General features: G+C 57.2%; 1 protein-coding gene across 1 annotated transcript in view; it reads left to right on the forward strand.

The window, feature by feature from the left end:
* The window catches only part of NRG2 (neuregulin 2), a 94524-nt gene that overhangs the window by 51276 nt on the left and 25490 nt on the right, over positions 1-17758 (forward strand). Inside the window, exons 2-4 of the mRNA XM_029053487.2 lie at positions 4752-4923; positions 10007-10125; positions 16125-16245. Coding sequence (XP_028909320.1) covers positions 4752-4923; positions 10007-10125; positions 16125-16245 — 412 coding nt within the window. The remainder of the gene's footprint in view (positions 1-4751; positions 4924-10006; positions 10126-16124; positions 16246-17758) is intronic.

Below are 17758 nucleotides of genomic sequence, written 5' to 3' on the forward strand. Positions count from 1 at the left end.
TTCTCTGTGCCTCAGTTACCTCATCTGTAAGATGGGGATTAAGACTGTGGGACAACCTGACTACCTTAGAACAGTGCTTGGCACATTAACAAATACCATCATCATTATTATTGTTATTATCAGCCTGGAGTAAGTTCACATTGCTCTCCAGGTCTTTTTGGGTGTGGGCCTGTAGAGAGCAGTCATCGCAAACAGCAGCTCCTGAAGGATTGTGTCTGTCTGCCGTTTTGTCTGTAGGATTTGAAAATCACTCACAGCCTGTGGAGTTTCAAGGAATTCCCGAAAGGTCTGAGACGCTCTCCATCTTGCCCCCGGCCCCTCTTTCCACTGAGGTGCCTAAGGAAGGAAGCGGTCTGATCTAGTGGAAAGAGAACGGGCCTGGCAGTCAGAGAACCTGGGTTCTCATCCCAGCTCTGCCGCTGGTCTGCTGTGGGACCATGGGCAAGTCAGTTGACTTCTCTGGGCCTCAGTGTCCTCATCTGTAAAATGGAGATTCAATACCCGGTCTCCCTCCTGCTAAGACTGTGAGTCCCATGTGAGACAGGGACTGTCAAACCAGCCAATCTTGGGTCCACCCCAGCGCTTCAAACAGTGCCTGGCACATAGTAAGCACTCAACATGTACCATTTAACCAAAAAAAAGGCTCTTGGAGGAGTTTGCAGTCTAACAGTTTGTCCACTCCTCGGCCCCACAGCGTGTATGCCCATATCCGTCATTTATTTATTTATATTAATGTTTGTCTTTCCATCTAGACTGTAAACTCGTGGTGGGCAGGAAATGTGTCAACAAACTCTGTTATATTGCTATTTTGTACTCTCCCAGGCATTTAGTATGGTGCTCTGCACACAATGAGTACTCAATAAATACGATTGATTGCCTGATTGATTAATGGAAAAACAGTGGGCTCTAACAGACAGATACTTACCTCTGCCCAGCCCACCCACTTCAGGATTCCCTGTCCCTTAATCCTGTCCTGTCTAAGTCTCTCTAAACTGCAGTCTTGAGTGGATCAGTATCTCCTCATAGCAGGAAAAGGAGGAATTAAAGGAAAAATGGCAGAACACGGATGTACGTATCGATATACTTTGTGAATGAGATGTACATCACCTTGATTCTATTTATTTGCTACTGTTTTAATGAGATGTTCTTCCCCTTGATTCTATTTATTGCCATTGTTCTTGTCTGTCTGTCTCCCAAGCGCTTAGTACAGTGCTCTGCACATGGTAAGCGCTCAATAAATACTATTGAATGAATGAATGAATGAATGAATGAATGAATATACTTCCACCTCCCTAAATTTATTTTAGTGTTTGTCTCCTCTGCCAGATCTTGAGGGCAGGGATTGTGTCTACGCTGTACTAAGCGCTGGGGTCGATACAAGCTAATCAGGTTAGACACAGTCCATGTCCAACACGGGGCTCAGAGTCTCAATCCCCCATTTTACAGATGAGGGAACTGAGACCCAGAGAGGTGAAGCGTCTTTCCCAAGGTCACGCGGCAGTCATCGGCCTGGCCCACTCTGGGGCGAGCCAAGGTCGGGTGGGTGGGTGGGCGGCCCTCTGCCAACCTGTTCCGTTCTCTCAGATCCGGAGGCGCAGCGAGTAGAGAGGGCTGGGCCGGATCCCCGGGGACCTGGGCGCCTGGGTCTCCCGTCGACCGGTTGGTGCCCCCGGCCCTCCCTGAGCGCGCGGTGTGGGGAAGGCGTTGGTCCGCCCGTTTCACAGATGGTAAAGTCGAGGGTGCCCGCCGCGAGTCTCACCTGCCCTTTTTCATTTCTCCCTCTTTTTTTTTTCCCTCCCGGTCGTTAGAACTCAGAGTCTGTAATTACCTCCTGAGACATCGCAGCCCAACTGGGGCGGAGGGGCAGGGGGGCAGAGGGGCAGAGGGGCAGGGGCAGCCTCGGCTGGGCCGGAGGGAGCTTTGAGCTCTACCCCGGGGTCATCCCCCCTCACCCAATCCTTGGGGGATTGGAGGGTGGGACCATTGGGCTGCCCAGCTGCTGTCCCGAGGTGGGCAGGGGGCGGGCACCCAGGTTCTCTGTGTTTCCCGGCCAGGTTTAGGAGCCCCAACCTTGGCACTGTTTGTCGGGGGGGTAGGGGGGAGAGGCGGTGAGTCAGCCCGCACAAACCACCCCTGATACTTTAAAGATTCCCTCCTCAGGGCTCAGCACTCTGAGCCTCTGCACCCCTTCCTGAGAAGCAGCATGGAGGAGTGGATAGATCACGGGTCTGGGAGTCAGAGATTGTGGGTTCTAATCCCAGCTCCGCCGCTTGTCCGCTGTGTGACCTCGGGCAAGTCGCTTCACTTCTCTGTGCCTCAGTTCTCTCATCTGTAAAATGGGGGTTGAGACCGTGAGCCCCACGTGGGACAGGGACTGTGTCCAACCCGATTTGCTTGTACCTACCCTAGCCCTCAGTACAGTACTTGGCACGTAGTAAATGCTTCACAAATACCACAGTTATTATTATTCTTGCCTGGGCTTAGGAGGGGGTGATGGCATACGGGGGAGGGAGGAGCTGGGTGGTACGCGTCCCCTCGTGCCCAGGGTGCCCCCACCCCCTTCAGTCTCCTCCCTGTCACCTCTCCCTGGGCAGGGGACCTGTCTGGGTCTAATTAGGCCACGCACCGGGGCAGAGGGGGCCCAGAACCCTGCAGACGGCAGGCTGAGAATGAAAATCATTTGTTGTTATTATTGCATTAGGATTTCAAACGGGCCCCGCCTCCCTGGCCCGGACTCTCCTGGGCTCTCCCCTCCCTGGGCTCCCCCGGCCCCCGTGGGCTCGCCCAGGCCCGTGCTGACCCCGCCGAGGAGGAGTCACCGGGCACGAAGGCTGGGATCGAGGGCCCGGCAGGGCGGAGGGCCTCGGTGCCTAGGGAAAGCGCACCCAAGCCCCCGTGGGAAGGGACAGGAGCGGGCAGACTTCTTCACCGCCCGTGATCCGGCCCCTGGTTCCTCCGCCTGGCGGTCCAAGGGCCCGTTCGGTCCCCAGAGGTCCGGCCGGTGACCGGGCGTCCGCCAGCTCGGCCCTCGTCCCCTCACCTCACCCTGGCAGCTCTGTCTGTGGCTGCTGAGCTCAGAAGGGCAAGACCTAGGTCTTTGGCTTCTGCTGTGCTCTTTCAGGTGCTCGTCACATGGGGGTAGGGTGCTGCACTAAACACCTTCTAAGTGCAGAATGCTGTACCTAGTACCTGAGGTGTGTAGGGCACTGTATTGAGCATCTACTCTGTGCGCCTTCCCTGACCGAGCCCCCCTTTCCTCTCCTCCCATTCCCTTCTGCATCGCCCTGACTTGCTCCCTTTATTCATCCCCCCTGCCTGCCCCACAACACTTATGTCCATATCTGTCATTTATTTACTTTTATTAATGTCCATCTCCGCCCTCTAGACTGTCAGTTCACTGTGGGCAGGGAATGTGTCTATTATATTGTTAGATTGTACTTGCCCTAGTGCTTAATACAGTGCTCTGCACACAGTAAGTCCTCAAGAAATACGATCGACTGATTGGCTGACTGACAGAGGATCGTAGTGGGTATTTCTGGTTTGTAGGGCACTTGACTGAGCACCTGTTTCGTTCAGAGTATTATAGTGAACGTTTCTGGTGGGTAGGGCATTGTACCAATGACCTACTGTGGGCAGCGTACTGTACTGAGCACCTACTGTCTGTAGAGCACTGTATTGAAAGTCTACTCCAGGCAAAGCGCTATCGTGGCTGTAATAGCCACCTCTGGTGTGGAGGGCCCATGACTGAGCATCTGTGGTGTACACAGCACTGTAGTGGACACCTCTGCTGCGGAGGGCACCGTACTGAGCACGAACTGTGGGTAGAATGCTGTAGTGAGTACCTCCCTTTGGAAGGGGCATGTTCTGAGCATCAGCCTTGTGCGGAGTGATGCGATGAGCACAGTGTGTGATGATGATGATGGTATTTGTTAAACTCCCATTATGTGTCGAGCTGGGGTAGATACAAGCTAATCAGATCGGATATAGTCGCTGTCCCACATGGGGCTCTCCGTCTTAAACACCGTTTTTTTGCAGATGAGGTAACTGAGGCACGGAGAAGTGAAGTGACTTGCCTGAGATCACCCAGGGGACAAGTGAGAACCAGCATGGCGTAGTGGATAGAGCATAGGCTTGGGTAGTCAGAAGGTCATGGGTTCTAATCCCGGCTCCTCCACTTGTCTGCTGCGCGACCTCGGTCAAGTCACTTCACTTCTCTTTGCCTCAGTTATCTCACCTGTCAAATGGGGATTGAGACTGTGAGCCCCATGTGGGATAGGGACTGTTTCCAATTCAATTTGCTTGTATCCACCCCAGCGCTTAGTACAGTGCCCGGAACACATTAAGCACTTAACAAATAACCATCATCATCAAGTGGCAGAGCCAGGATTAGAACCCAGGTCCTTCCGACTCCCAGGCCTGGGGTCTATCCACCAGGCCATGCTGCTTCTCTTGTATGTGAAGGGAATATGTCTGTTTATTGTTACATTGTGCTCTCCCAAGCGCTTGGTACAGTGCTTTGCACACGGTAAGCGCTCAATAAATATGACTGAACGAATAAAGGAGACTGTAGGCGCATGGTCGGTCCACACGTCGTCCGACAAGTGGCTCGCCCGGGAGCTCGCCTCGCACGCGTGGGTCGACCGGCACCCGGCGGGCAGGGGTGGCCCCGATCTCTCACGTCCCGCGGCCGGCACGTGTGATTCACGTGTCGCTCCTCTCTCCTTCCCGCCTCCCTCCCCCCGTTTCCACAGCGGTCCGGCCCAAGCTGAAGAAGATGAAGAGCCAGAACGTGCAGGTCGGAGACAAGCAGTCGCTCAAGTGCGAGGCCTCCGCCGGCAACCCCCAGCCCTCCTACAGGTGGTTCAAGGACGGGAAGGAGCTCAACAAGACCAGGGACATCCGGATCAAATACGGAAATGGCAAGTGAGTACCGACTCCGCGTGGGAGGCGGGGGGACGCACCGGGACGGGACCCCGGGGTCCGAGCTGAGCGGGAAGACCCGCCAAGACCCCGGACCGCTGCCGAGGGCACGGCCTGCGGAAGGACCCGGGAGTCAGGCGACCCGGGTTCCAGCCCCGGCTCTGCCACCGGCCCCGCCGGGTGGCCTCGGGACCCCTCGTGGCCTCGGTTTCCTCAACCTGCTCCCGCCCTCGCGGGGAGGCGGTTAGGCCGCGAGGCTAACGTGGGATCCCTGAGAGGAAAGTCCTGGACAATTTGAAAGCATGAATGATTCTGATCAAAACATTTCATCAGTTAATCAACCTTATTTATAGAGCATTTAACTGAGTGCAGGGCACTGTGCCGAGCGCTTAGGAGAATACAATAATGTAACAGAGTTGGTAGACGCGTTCCCTGCCCACGGTGAGCTTTCAGTCTACAGGAGGCGATAAAAGCGAGGGGCCCTTCTCATCTCTACCCTTCCAATCCCCAAGGACGTCACCTCCCTTTTTTTAAGGCCTGCACCAGGCAGCTGGGCCGAGTCAGGGAAACGGTGGCTCTGCCCCTCCCCAGAAACAGGCGCACATCAGCGTCGGAGCTCAGCCGTCACCGTGGGCGGACGTTTCCGTTTCTCGGCTCTGCCCACCGGTGAGAGTCTACCAGGTCAGCTTCCCTGAAGAAGGGATGAGGAAGACGCCCCCTGGGCATTAGGGGACCTGGCTTCTAATTCCAGTGTGGCATCTTGGGCAAGTCACTTAACGTCTCTGGGCCTTGGTCGCCTCACCTAAGGGACTCTGGACGTGGGGGTCTCTTTGAGAGCCACGGTGCTTCTCCCTGACCTATTTTCGATGCCAATCTGTGGTCTCTCACTGTCGGTCTCTCACTGCCTCCCTGTCGCTCACTGTCTCTGTCTTGTACTGCCTCTCTACGGCTCACATCTCTCTGTCTTCCACTGCCTCTCTACTGCTCCCTTTCTCTCTGTCCCTGTCTCATTCATTCAATCAGTGGTATTTATTAAGTCCCTCACTATGAGCGGAGCAAGTGGAAAGAGCACCGGCTTGGGAGTCAGAGGTTGTGGGTTCTAATTACGGCTTAACCGCTTAGCAGCTGTGTGGCTCTGGGCAAGTCACTTTACTTCTCTGTGCCTCAGCTACCTCATCTGTAAAATGGGAATGAAGACTGTGAGCCCCAAGTGGGACAACCTAATAACCTAGTATCTATCCCAGCACTTAGTACCGTGCTTGGCACAGAATAAGCGCTTAACAAATACCAACATTATTATTATTATTAATATATTATTATGCATTGTTATATATTATTATATATTATATTATTATTAATAAGAATGATGGTATTTGTTAAGCGCTTACTCTATGCCAGGCACTGTAGTGGATCCAAGCAAATTGGGTTGCACACAGTCCCTGTCCCCTTTGAGGCTCACACTCGATCCCCATTTTGCAGAAGAGGGAACTGAGGCCCAGAGAAGTGAAGTGACCCCTCCAAGGTCACAGAGCTGACATGTGATGGAGTTGGGATTAGTAGAGAAGCGGCGTGGCTCAGTGGAAAGCGCCCGGGCTTGGGAGTCCGGGTTCATGGGTTCGAATCCCAGCTCTGCCACTTGTCAGCTGTGTGACCGTGGGCAAGTCACTTCACTTCTCTGTGCCTCAGTTACCTCATCTGGAAAATGGGAATGAACTGTGAGCTTCACGTGGGTCAACCTGATGACCCTGTATCTCCCCCAGCGCTCAGAAGAGTGCGCTGCACATAGTAAGCGCTTAACAAATACCAACATTATTATTATTATTACTGCTCCTGAGTGTACAAAGTGCTTGGGAAAGTACAACAGAATTAGCAGACATGTTCCCTGCCCCTAACGAGCTTGAGAATAATAATGGTATTCGTTAAGCGCTTACTCAGTGCCATGCTGCTTGTCAGCTGTGTGACTGTGGGCAAGTCACTTCACTTCTCTGTGCCTCAGTGACCTCATCTGTAAAATGGGGATGAACCGTGAGCCTCACGTGGGACAACCTGATGACCCTGGATCTCCCCCAGCGCTTGGAACAGTACTCTGCACACAGTAAGCGCTTAACAAATACCAACATGATTATTATTATTACTAAGCGCTGGGGTGGATACAAGCAAATGGGGTTCGCAGTCTCAATCGTGTGTCTCTCTGTCTCTCGGTTGGTCTCTGCAAGGTCTCTGCCCCCCCCCCCAACATTGTTTCCTCGATCACGTGGTCGGTTCGTGGCTCCGCGGGGAGCCCCCCCCCCCCCCCCCCGCCCTTGGCGGCGCATGCGCACATGCCGCGCTGAGCCGAGCAGGCCCGGGCAGGCACGTGGCGGGGCGGGGGCGCGCGCAGTCACGTGGGGGAGGCGGTGGGCGGGGCCTGTCCGGCCTCAGTCACGTGGGATGGGCGGGGCCTGTGTCACGTGAGGTGGGCGGGGCCTGTAGGGCCGCAGCACGAGGGCGGGGCCGGTCGGGACCCGCGGGAGGGGCGGGGGGCTGAGCAGGAGTCCATCACTCAATCGTATTCAATCATAATAATAATGTTGGTATTTGTTAAGCGCTTCCTCTGTGCAGAGCACTGTTCTAAGCGCTGGGGGAGATACAGGGTCATCAGGTTGTCCCACGTGAGGCTCACAGTCTTCAGCCCCATTTTACAGATGAGGTAACCGAGGCACAGAGAATAATAATGTTGGTATTTGTTAAGCGCTTACTATGTGCAGAGCACTGTTCTCAGCGCTGGGGTAGACACAGGGGAATCAGGTTGTCCTACGTGGGGCTCACAGTCTTAATCCCCATTTTACAGATGAGGGAACTGAGGCCCAGAGAAGTGAAGTGACTCGCCCACAGTCACACAGCTGACAAGTGGCAGAGCTGGGATTCGAACTCATGAGCCCTGACTCCAAAGCCCGTGCTCTTTCCACGGCGCCACGCTGCTTCTCAAGTGAAGTGACTTGCCCACGGTCACACAGCTGACAAGTGGCAGAGCCGGGATAATAATGTTGGTATTTGTTAAGCGCTTCCTATGTGCAGAGCACTGTTCTAAGCTCTGGGGGAGATCCAGGGTCATCAGGTTGTCCCACGTGAGCCTCACAGTCTTCAGCCCCATTGGACAGATGAGGTCACTGAGGCACGGAGAAGTGAAGTGACTCGCCCACAGTCACACAGCTGACAAGTGGCAGAGCTGGGATTCGAACCCATGACCTCTGACTCCAAAGCCCGTGCTCTTTCCACTGAGCCACGCTGCTTCTCTATATACAATATACAACCACATCCCTGCCCACAACGAGCTAACAGTCTAGAGGGCTGGGCTTCGGCCTTTCATTCATCGAATTGTATTTATTGAGCGCTTACTGTGTGCAGAGCTCTGTTCTGAGCGCCTGGGAGATCAGGTTATAACAATATACAGCTACATTCCTGCTCACAATGAGCCAGGTCTGGAGTATGCTCAGTCTGGGCATCGGGTGGGACTCACGACTGGAGCTTGAAGTTTCTGTCCCAGATTGCAGGGGGATTTCAATGCCATCTTCATCCGGCCCCCGCGCTCCTCCGTCCTCTGTGTGCCTCCTCACGCCCCCGAAAGCCGGGAGCCCAGAGAGGGTGCCACAGTGTGGCAGCCAGGAAAGGGCAGAGGGTGCGGGACCCGGGCATCCAGCGGGGCGACCAGCACTTCCATTCCCCCAAACGTCCCGATGCCTCCGCTGAAGGCGAGCCGTGGGCTGGGCGTGCCCCCGGGACCGAACTCTTACATTCAGTGATCTCTCCCCCGAGGAGTTAGCGGCTGCCTGCTCACCCTGGATAAGAACTACAGCCTCCCTCACCTCTAAGACCAGAAACTCCTCGTGGGCGGGGATGGCGCCCACCAAGTCTGTTTTACTGTCCCCAGAGCTCAGTACGGTAAATGCTCGATAAATACCGTTGACTTATTCCGCAAAGTCACAAGAGGTCGGCAAGACGGACGAGATAGAGGTACAGCGAGTAGATTGGCATTGGAGGAGCGGAGTGTGCGGGCTGGACTGGAGTAGGAGCTCAGCGAAGTCCGATGGCGGGGGGTCAGCCGATTGAGTGCCTTAAAGCCGATGGTCGGGAATTTCCGTTCGATGTGGACGTGGATGGGCAACCGCTGGAGGTTTCTGAGGAGTGGGGAGACGTCTCCCCAAACCCAGCCCTCTAGATCATCCCAGGACACCTTAAAGTTTATGCAGATGGGCCCTCCCCACCTATTTCCATTTCAATTTCAAAAGTGAGGACGCTCTTGGTCGAAGTGTCTGCGTCTCCCCACCCAAATTTGCAGGAAGTGAGAGAAGGCAAGGTGATGTGGCTTGGATCTTTCCAGGACCCCCAGCGCCCAACAGCGGTTGTCTCACCAACTTTTCCATTGCCAGGGAGACCTCTTGGTGCTGCATAGCAACCGTTTCCCTGTTCCATCCCGGCAGTGCATTCCCTGCTCCTTAGCCTCGGGGGAGAGGGTCGGGAGTTCTCCTTGTCAATCATGCTTTGTATCCTTCATTCAAGCAATGGTATTTACTGGCCTTGGTCAAGAAACTTAACTTTTCTGTGCCTCAGTTTCTTCATCTGTAAAAGAAGATTTCAGTACCCTTTTCTCCCTCCCCATTAGAATGTGAACCCCACGTGGGACAGGGACTGTATTTGATTGTATTATATCTGCCCCAGTGCCGAGCACATAGAAAAACCTTAACCAATATTATTATTATTATTACTAGTCCCCCGTACTCAGCCAGCTATCCATGGATTTGTGTTCCTGATTCCCTGTGCTCTCAGCCTGGGCTCCTATTTTTGTCAGTCCTCTGAAAGGCTACATTTTTGTCAGTCCGTTGAAAGTTTATTCGACGCTCTCCATGCCCCGCCTGGACCTGGGGCCCTGCCTGCACCCCTGCCCCTTCTGCCCCTTGACGGTGCTCCTGCTCTTTTTGCAGTCCAACTCACCGCCCCCCACCCCTCTCACGGTCCACTGTCTCCCCCTCCAACTCCCTTTTCCCACTCCGCCACGGGACACCATGCGCCTTCACATCAAATCCTCTATTTTTTTTTTCCCCAACAGAAAAAATTCAAGACTGCAGTTCAATAAGGTGAAGGTGGAAGATGCAGGGGAATATGTCTGTGAGGCGGAGAACATTCTAGGGAAAGACACTGCAAAAGGGAGACTTAATGTGAACAGTGGTAAGTTGCCCCAAGGGCCAGCCGGGTCAGCTCGCTGGTCTCCCCTCTGTACGGGCACCCCATCCATGTGGCACCCTGCCTTTGTGGCGTCCGGTCTGTGCAGCATCCAGTCTGTGCGGCACTTGGTCCACTTGGCACCCAATCCTGGGGTGTCCAGTCTGTCTGGCACCTGGTTCATACAGCTCCCAGCTCTGCGGGACCCAGTACCATCCTGTCCTTGCAGCGTCCTGTATGTGCACCCAGTCCGGGGGCGCCCGATCCACGGGACGGCCAGTCTGTGTGGCATCCAATCCCAGTGCACCCAGTCCATGCTGCATCCGGTCCATGCGTCACCCAGTCCCCAGGGCATCTGGTCCATGTGGCCCCCAGTTCCTGTGGCCCCCAATCCTGGCACATCCAGTCGATAGGGTGTCCGGGCCACGTGCATTCCATTTGCACAGCGCCCAGTCCTTGCGGGACCCGGTTCCCCCGATGAGCGGCTGGCATGGCCCTGATCCTGCATGACCCCCGGGCCACTGAGTCCCCATGCTTTCTCCGGTCCGGGTAGTCCCGTGGCAAGTTCAGGAACAAGCGGCTCAGGCATCAGTGTTTAGTTTTTCTCTCTGGAGCTGGCGAAGCCGTCGCCATTCATTTTCCGTACCCTGAAACCTAAATATTTTGAACTACGTCGGCGAGGGCCCGAGGTGCACTGGGGAGCGGGTGGGTCTGGCGGGGGCAGGGTATTTTTAGAAAGTGATTACGGACCTTTCGGCTGCCAGGAACCGGCGGGTGATGGGGAGTACAGAGCCCTCGGCCGGGGGAGCGCACTGGGCCAGCTAGTTTCAGCCGGGGTCCCCGGGTGAGCGGCAGAAACCGAAGAGGAGCTCGAGAAAGGTTGGGGGGCAGTGAGCCATGGGCATCGTCCCCCTGTGGGCCAGAATTTGGGGGGTGCTTCAGTGGACGGGCCTGGGGGGCCGATAGGCGGTTTTACCAGTTCCCCTGGCCCTCCGGCCATTGCCAGCTCCTTGTCCCCAAAGCAGCTCCCTGCTCATCCTGGTCCCACCAAGGCCCAGTCAGGTGGAGCCGAAGGGGCTTCAGTGGGTTCTGGTTCAGGAGCCAGAAGGAAAGTTGCGGTACGAGTCGTCCTCCCTGGAAGTTGGGGTTCCTGCCCAGAAGTGGGGATGGGGATGCGCGGTCACCGAGGGGAATCTGTACAATGGGGAATAAGACTGTGAGCCCCACGTGGGGCAACTTGATAACTTCATATCTACCGCAGTGCTTAGAACAGTGCTTGGCACCTAGTAAGCACTTAACAAATACCACCGTTATTATTAGATACAAGCGAATTAAGTTGGATACAGTTCCTCTCTCAAGTGGGGCTCACATTTACAGATGAGGTCACTGAGGCACAGAGAAGTGAAGGTACTTGCCCGAGGTCACACAGCAGACAAGTGGCAGAGCTGGGATCAGAAACCGTAACCGCTGACTCCCAAGCCCATGCCTGTTGTGTCCCCCAAGGGGCCTGGGGTACAGCGAGCGAGCAGGTGGGTAGGGGCCAGCACCCGGTGAAGCCCCTGCAGAGATTTTGACAGGCAAGACCCTCTGACAGCCTCAGTGATAGGAGCACCGACCCCGGGCAGGCGACGGTTGCCTCCAGAGCTGCTGCAGGTCCTCCCCACCTGCTCTGGCCAGCAATTTTTCCTGGACTTGTACACTTCGAGGAATGTTCCGTCGTCCCTGCACTCTCTGGTGAGGCCTTATTATGCGCCAAGCACCACAGTCAGTACCGGGCTAGTCGCTTGCAATATCAAATATCAAGGTCAGGCACACAGCCTAAGAAGGAGGGAAGCCAGGAAGTGAATCCCCATTTTGCAGATGAGGAAACTGAGGCCTAGAGAGGTTAAGTGATTTGCCCAAGGTCACCCGGCAGGCAAACGGTGGAGCCGGAATTAGAACCCGGGTCTCCTGACTCCCAGGCCCATGGTCTTTCCTCTAGGCCACCCTACTAGGCGGTTCTTCAGTTAAAAACCTCAGCCTCAGCAGGCAGAGCTGGGACCAGGACCCAGGCCTCCTGATTCCCAGTGGTTTTCACTGGCCAGCCCCAGCCAAGGGAGGTGATCATGGGGCCGACCGACCCGGGGTCTCGGGGGACAGGCCTGGGAAAGCGGGGCTTGTGGGAAAGCAGCCGTCCCCCCACCTCCCTCATACACAAACCCCACCCCCCAACTGGGCCCCAACCCCTCACACCCCTTCCCTCCCTCCACCCCCTCTGGCATCCCCGAGGGGGTCCAAGCCAGCCTTCTTCAGCCGGGCAGAAAGAGCGGGGAAGAGTTCAGTTAGCGCCCGGTTCCCGGGAGACCTGCAGGGACAGGATTCTCCCCAGCCGGCCCAGGCTGGCCGCCCGCAAGCTGACTCACCCCCTCAGCCCGCGGCCGCTCTCCTGCCTGGGCCCCCACCCGTCTGGGACCCTCGCCTCCTGGCCCAGGGGCAGTTAGCGCATAACCAGGCCAGAGGCCCACGCCAGCGTCCCGGGCCCAGGTAGGGCGCTTGTCTTGCAATCTCAATCCTGAAACTGGCTCCGTCCTTGGCCTGAGGACCATCCTCTCACCCCCTGGGCTGCCTCCGTCCCCCCGAGGGGGCCCATCAGTGTCAGCGGGGTCAGCGGGCCGGGAGGGGGACGCCCCAGCCTCTTCCCTGGCACCCTAACCCGCTTCAGGCGGGATCACGCCAGCCGCCCTCCCGGAACACGGGCCAAGAGCCTTCCTGGCCGCGGACTTGGCTTCTGGGAGCATACGGAGCCTCCGCTTCCAAATGGGCTTCGAAGACATGGTGGCAAAGAGTCAACCATCCTGGAGGGGAGCCAGGCCCTGCTCCCTGGGCCCCAGCATGCTCGGACCGTAATAATAATAACGATAATGCCAGTCGTGGGCTTCGCTAAGCGCTTACCATGTGCCAAGCACTGTATAAAGCACTTAGGATGGACCAAGCACAGGGGTTGATAGATACAAGTGATTCAGGTCAGATACAGTCCCTGTTCCTCATAGGATTTATAGTCTAAGGGGAAGGGAGAACAAGGATCAAAGCCCCCACTGTTCAGATGGGGAAAAGGAGGCCCGGAGATGCTAAACGCCACTTGTTGAACTCTTACACTGTGCCAAGCACTGTATTAAGTGCTGGGGAATCAATGCAGGATAATCAGGGCAGACTCGGTCCCTGTCAGCATAGGGGCTCACAGTCTAAATACTAGGGAGAATGAGTGTCGAATGCCTATTTTATAAATGAAGAAACTGAGGCACAGAGAAGTGAGGTGTCTTGTCCGAGGTCAGCGAGCAAATAAGTGGCAGAGCCGGGATGAGAACCGAAGTCCTCTGACTCCGAGGCCCAGACTCTTTCCACTAGGCCAAGCTGCTTCCCAGCTTGTGCCAGCATCGGGTCCCTTGTGATACGTAGAACCCGCTCCCCGGGTGGCCAGTGGTGCGATAAGCACTGCGATCGATTCAGGAGAATCAGACCAGAGCCAACCCCTGTCCTGCTTGGGGATCACCAACCAAGAAGGAAGGTGAGCAGGGACCTGATCCCCGTTTTACAGGGGAAGAAATAGAGGCCCAGAGAAGTGAAGCGACTGGCCCTTGGTCACCCAGCATGCCAGGGACAGAGCTGAGATTAGAACCCAGGTGCCCTGCCCCCAACCCCACGCTCTTTCTACGAGGTCCCGCTGTCAGTCTGTGGATTCTGCGTGCTTGTGACTGCTGTGGGGGGCCGAGGGTAAAAGGTTGAGGGAGGGATCGATGGGGTCCGGGTTAGTGTTGGTCTTTTGGGTTATGAGACTCTCAAGGGCAGGGACTTCATCTTTTAGTTCTATTTTGTGTTCTTCCAAATGTCTAGTTCAATGCTTGGCACCCAGTAGGTGTTCAGTAGAGTGCTTGGCATACAGTACATGATCAGTGCAGTGCCCTGCACACAGTAGATGCTCAGCTCAGTGCTCTGCACACGGTGTGATGAAGTCTGGAGCCATGTGATTCGTATTGCAGCTCATTCGGGTTCACCAATGCATCCCCGTTTTGCCGGCCGGCGGTTCCCAGTTCTCTTCCCCTCTGTTCTTGCCCACCCAGAGGTTCTGCCGGCCAGGTCCGGGAGGGGGCCGCTAGAAATCCCTCATGGGTCATAAATGATCCCTTGGCCAGCGGAGAGGCCGCAGCGCTGAGCTAGCTGTTCTCCGGGGTGAGGATGGGGGAGAGGGGCATCTGGGCTGGGGCCGGGGAAGTCCTAGCTGGCAGGAGGCCATCGTGGGGAAGACCCTCAGCCGGCCTGAGGCAGACATTGCGGGGGTGGAAGGAGCGGGGATAGCGGCCCTCTGGGCTTTATCAGCGGGGCCGGGACCGGCAGACGTATACAGACGGGCTGCCGTGTATACACTCCAGCCCCGCTCTGCCCATCCGTCTCCCGCATGTCTAAACACTGGAAGAGGAGGGAGCCACCCGCCCCCAGGCCCCCACCCCCGGCTCGGGGAGGTGAGGGAGGCGGGTGACGGAGCCCCAGCTGGGGTACGGCCGGGCCCGAACCCCAGTGAAGGGCTCGTCGGGCGTGTGATTTCTGGAGCCTTGGAAGCGCTGATGAGCTGAATTTGCCAACAACTGGACTTCATTTAGTCTGCGGCCACTGGTCATCCCGCTCCTCCTGCCCGGCCCCTGCTCCCGGGCCAGCGCTCAGCCGTGCCCAGAGCACACGCTGGGCTCGGGACCACAGAAGACCCCCGGGGCCATTCCCCGGCTGGTGGAATTGTCTGCCGGGGCGGGGAGGATCGAGGAGAGAGGCTGGGGGCCGGGAACTTCCCAGTCACTGGAGGCACGTTGCTTGGTTTGGGGTTTTTTTAAAGCAGTGCTTATTAAGGGTTTACCATGTGCCCAGCACTGTGCAGAGCACTAAGGCAGGTTCGAGAGAAGCAGATTGGACACAGACCCTGCCCCACTGGGGGATTCCAATCTGAGGGGGATCAAGTGCTTGGTTCTCACCGGACAGATGAGGAGGCCCAGAGAGGTGACGTGAGTTGCCCAAGGTCCACACAGCAAGCTGGTTCTAGAGCCGGGCCTCGAAAGCGGGACTTCCGACTCCTGCCCGAGCTCTCTTCACCGGGCCAGGCCTCCTCCGGTCTCTGGGCCACCCCAGCCACCCCAGAGAGAAGTGCGTGCCATTCTCAAATAATAATAATAATATAATAGTAGTGGTATTTGTTAAACACTATGTGCCAGGCACCGTACTAAACGCTAAGGTGGAAACAAGCAAATCAGGTTGGACGCAGTCCCTGTCCTCCAAGGGGCTCATAGTCTCAATTTGCGTGGAACACTGTGGGGTTGTCAGGCTTCACCCCAGAGCTGGCTGCTCCACGCTGAGCTAGCCGGGTAGACGCTCCACCTTCATTCATTCAGCAGTATTTATTGAGCGCTTACTCTGTGCAGAGCACTGTACCAAGCCCTTGGAATGTACAATACGGCAACAGATAGAGATAATCCTTGCCCTTCAGGACGAGGTCTCCCCTACCCCCAACTATTTCAGATCGCTGTTGAGAACCCCCTGGTTAGCCCGACTGTTGAGAACCAGCAAGGAATGAGCCCGGGATGGAGAGGTGCCCTGTGCCCTCGACCCGCACCAGGGAGGAGCCTTGAAGGGGGGACACCCCCCCACACGCATCTGCCACACTTCATAACTCTTGGCCCAGTTGGCCCGGCCCCATTCACCCCCAGAGCCACAGGGGCCCCTCTCTGCCTGGAGCGAGCCAGGAACAAGGCCTGCTGGCCCGGGGCCACGTCCCTCCCTGCGTCACTGCGGCCCCCGGGCTCCGGGCGGCACCCCCTCCGCTGCCAAGACCCCCGTGCCAGCCGCCAAGTGCATTGAAATACCAAACCCCCCTCTCCCCGGAAAGCAACGTGGGCAGCATCGGGCCCCTCCCACCCCCCGCTGCGGTCCTTCCCCGGGAGGAAAGAGCTGCGGAAACAATGCGGCCCGTTGTGTGTTTCCCTTAGTGACCACGACGCTCTCCTCCTGGTCTGGGCACGCCAGGAAGTGCAACGAGACGGCCAGGTCCTTCTGCGTGAACGGCGGAGTGTGTTACTACATCGAGGGCATCAACCAGCTTTCCTGCAAGTAAGTGAGCGGCGGACCGGGCCCCCCGGGGCGGTGGGGGGTGGGGGTGGGGCGAGGTAGACCCCTCCGCCGGGCTCTCTCCGGCAGTCGACGGTGCCCAGTAAGAGTCTGTAGTGAGCGAGCATCGAGTCGGGGCCGGACGTCGGGCCGGGCCTTGGGTGTCAGGGCTGGACATGGACCCTACTCCTCGAGGGACTCACGGTCTATGTGGGGAGAATAAGTGTCTCACCCGTGGTATGGATCAGGAAGCTGAGGCCCAGAGAGGTTCAGCCACTTGCCCAGGGTCCCGCAGCAGGCCGGGGTGGGGAGCTGGGACTAAAACCCCCGTCTCCCGACGCCCCATCCTGGGTTCTCTCAGCAAGACGTCACTGGGGCAAGCAGGGGAGAGCAGAGAAGGGGATTTCTGGTAGGGCTTGGGGGGCTCCGGAGTAAATATAGTGCTCCGTTCTGCCATCCTTCCTGGTCTCTGGTTCCATATCCCCAGAATAGGCAGCCACATCTGGGGCTCACTGGCCCCTTCTCTCCCAGGACCCTCCTTCCTCACTGGATCTGGTCCTCAAATCCCACCAGGGACCCCTGTTTCCCTTCCGCGCCCAGCCAAAGGCCAACTGGCTTGGAGTCCTCGCGGGCCACGCTTGGGGATTGACCTGACTTTGGGCATGAGGCCTCTCCCCTCCCTTTAGCCAGGGAACAACCTTCCCAGCCTTCTCTCCTGGGAATTGGATCCAGGCTGGGCTGAGGCGGGAGGACTCCCACCCCCTATCCCGAAGGTCCACCCGTTGCCGTCGTGGCCAGCGATCAGCCCCCAAGCCCGCGTATCCCCCGGTCCCTTGGTTTCCTGGTTGCGGTTGGAACCTCCCCAGTCCCAGGAGCGGCCGGAGAGGCCACGGGGTTTGGACCGGCCTGCTCCGACCGAGTAATCGCCCCAGAGGGTCCCGCCCCCGGCCCCCTCCCCCCAGCCATCCTCAGGTCCAAGAGGACCGGCCTGGATGCGGAGTCATCCCCGGAACTGATCTCCAATCTTAGTCAGCCTCGCTCTCCCTTGGCCCAGCCTGCTCGGTTCGCTCTCTGTGCCGAAACCTGGAGATGCAGCCCCTCCCACCCATTGCTCCACTGCCCTTGACCCTCCTGCCAGTCGCTCCCCCCACCCCGCTGCGGCCGTGGAGTCAGATGGAGGGCAGAGCTGAGACAGAGTCGGTCGGTCACCCACCCTTGAGTGGGGAAATAGAGGAGGGCAGAACCAACCTCCCTGGGGCGCAAGAAGGGGGAGCAGGGGCGGGGTGAGAGAGAGACCGGGGGAACCATCCCTATAGGGTCAAGGCAAGGCTGGGGAGGAGGGATCTCCGGATTCCCTGTCCTCCCGATGTTGCCGGCAGAAGGCCAGACTAACCTACCCACCTCCACTGACCTTCCAACCCGTGGGTACCACCACAGCCCCACAGGCGCTGCCCCAAAGTGTAGCATTTCCTTGGACACTGCCTCCGGGCTGCTCACCACAGAACCCTCATTGCTG

The sequence above is a fragment of the Ornithorhynchus anatinus genome, chromosome X2, assembly GCF_004115215.2.
Source record: "Ornithorhynchus anatinus isolate Pmale09 chromosome X2, mOrnAna1.pri.v4, whole genome shotgun sequence".
NCBI classification, from domain to species: Eukaryota; Metazoa; Chordata; class Mammalia; order Monotremata; family Ornithorhynchidae; genus Ornithorhynchus; species Ornithorhynchus anatinus.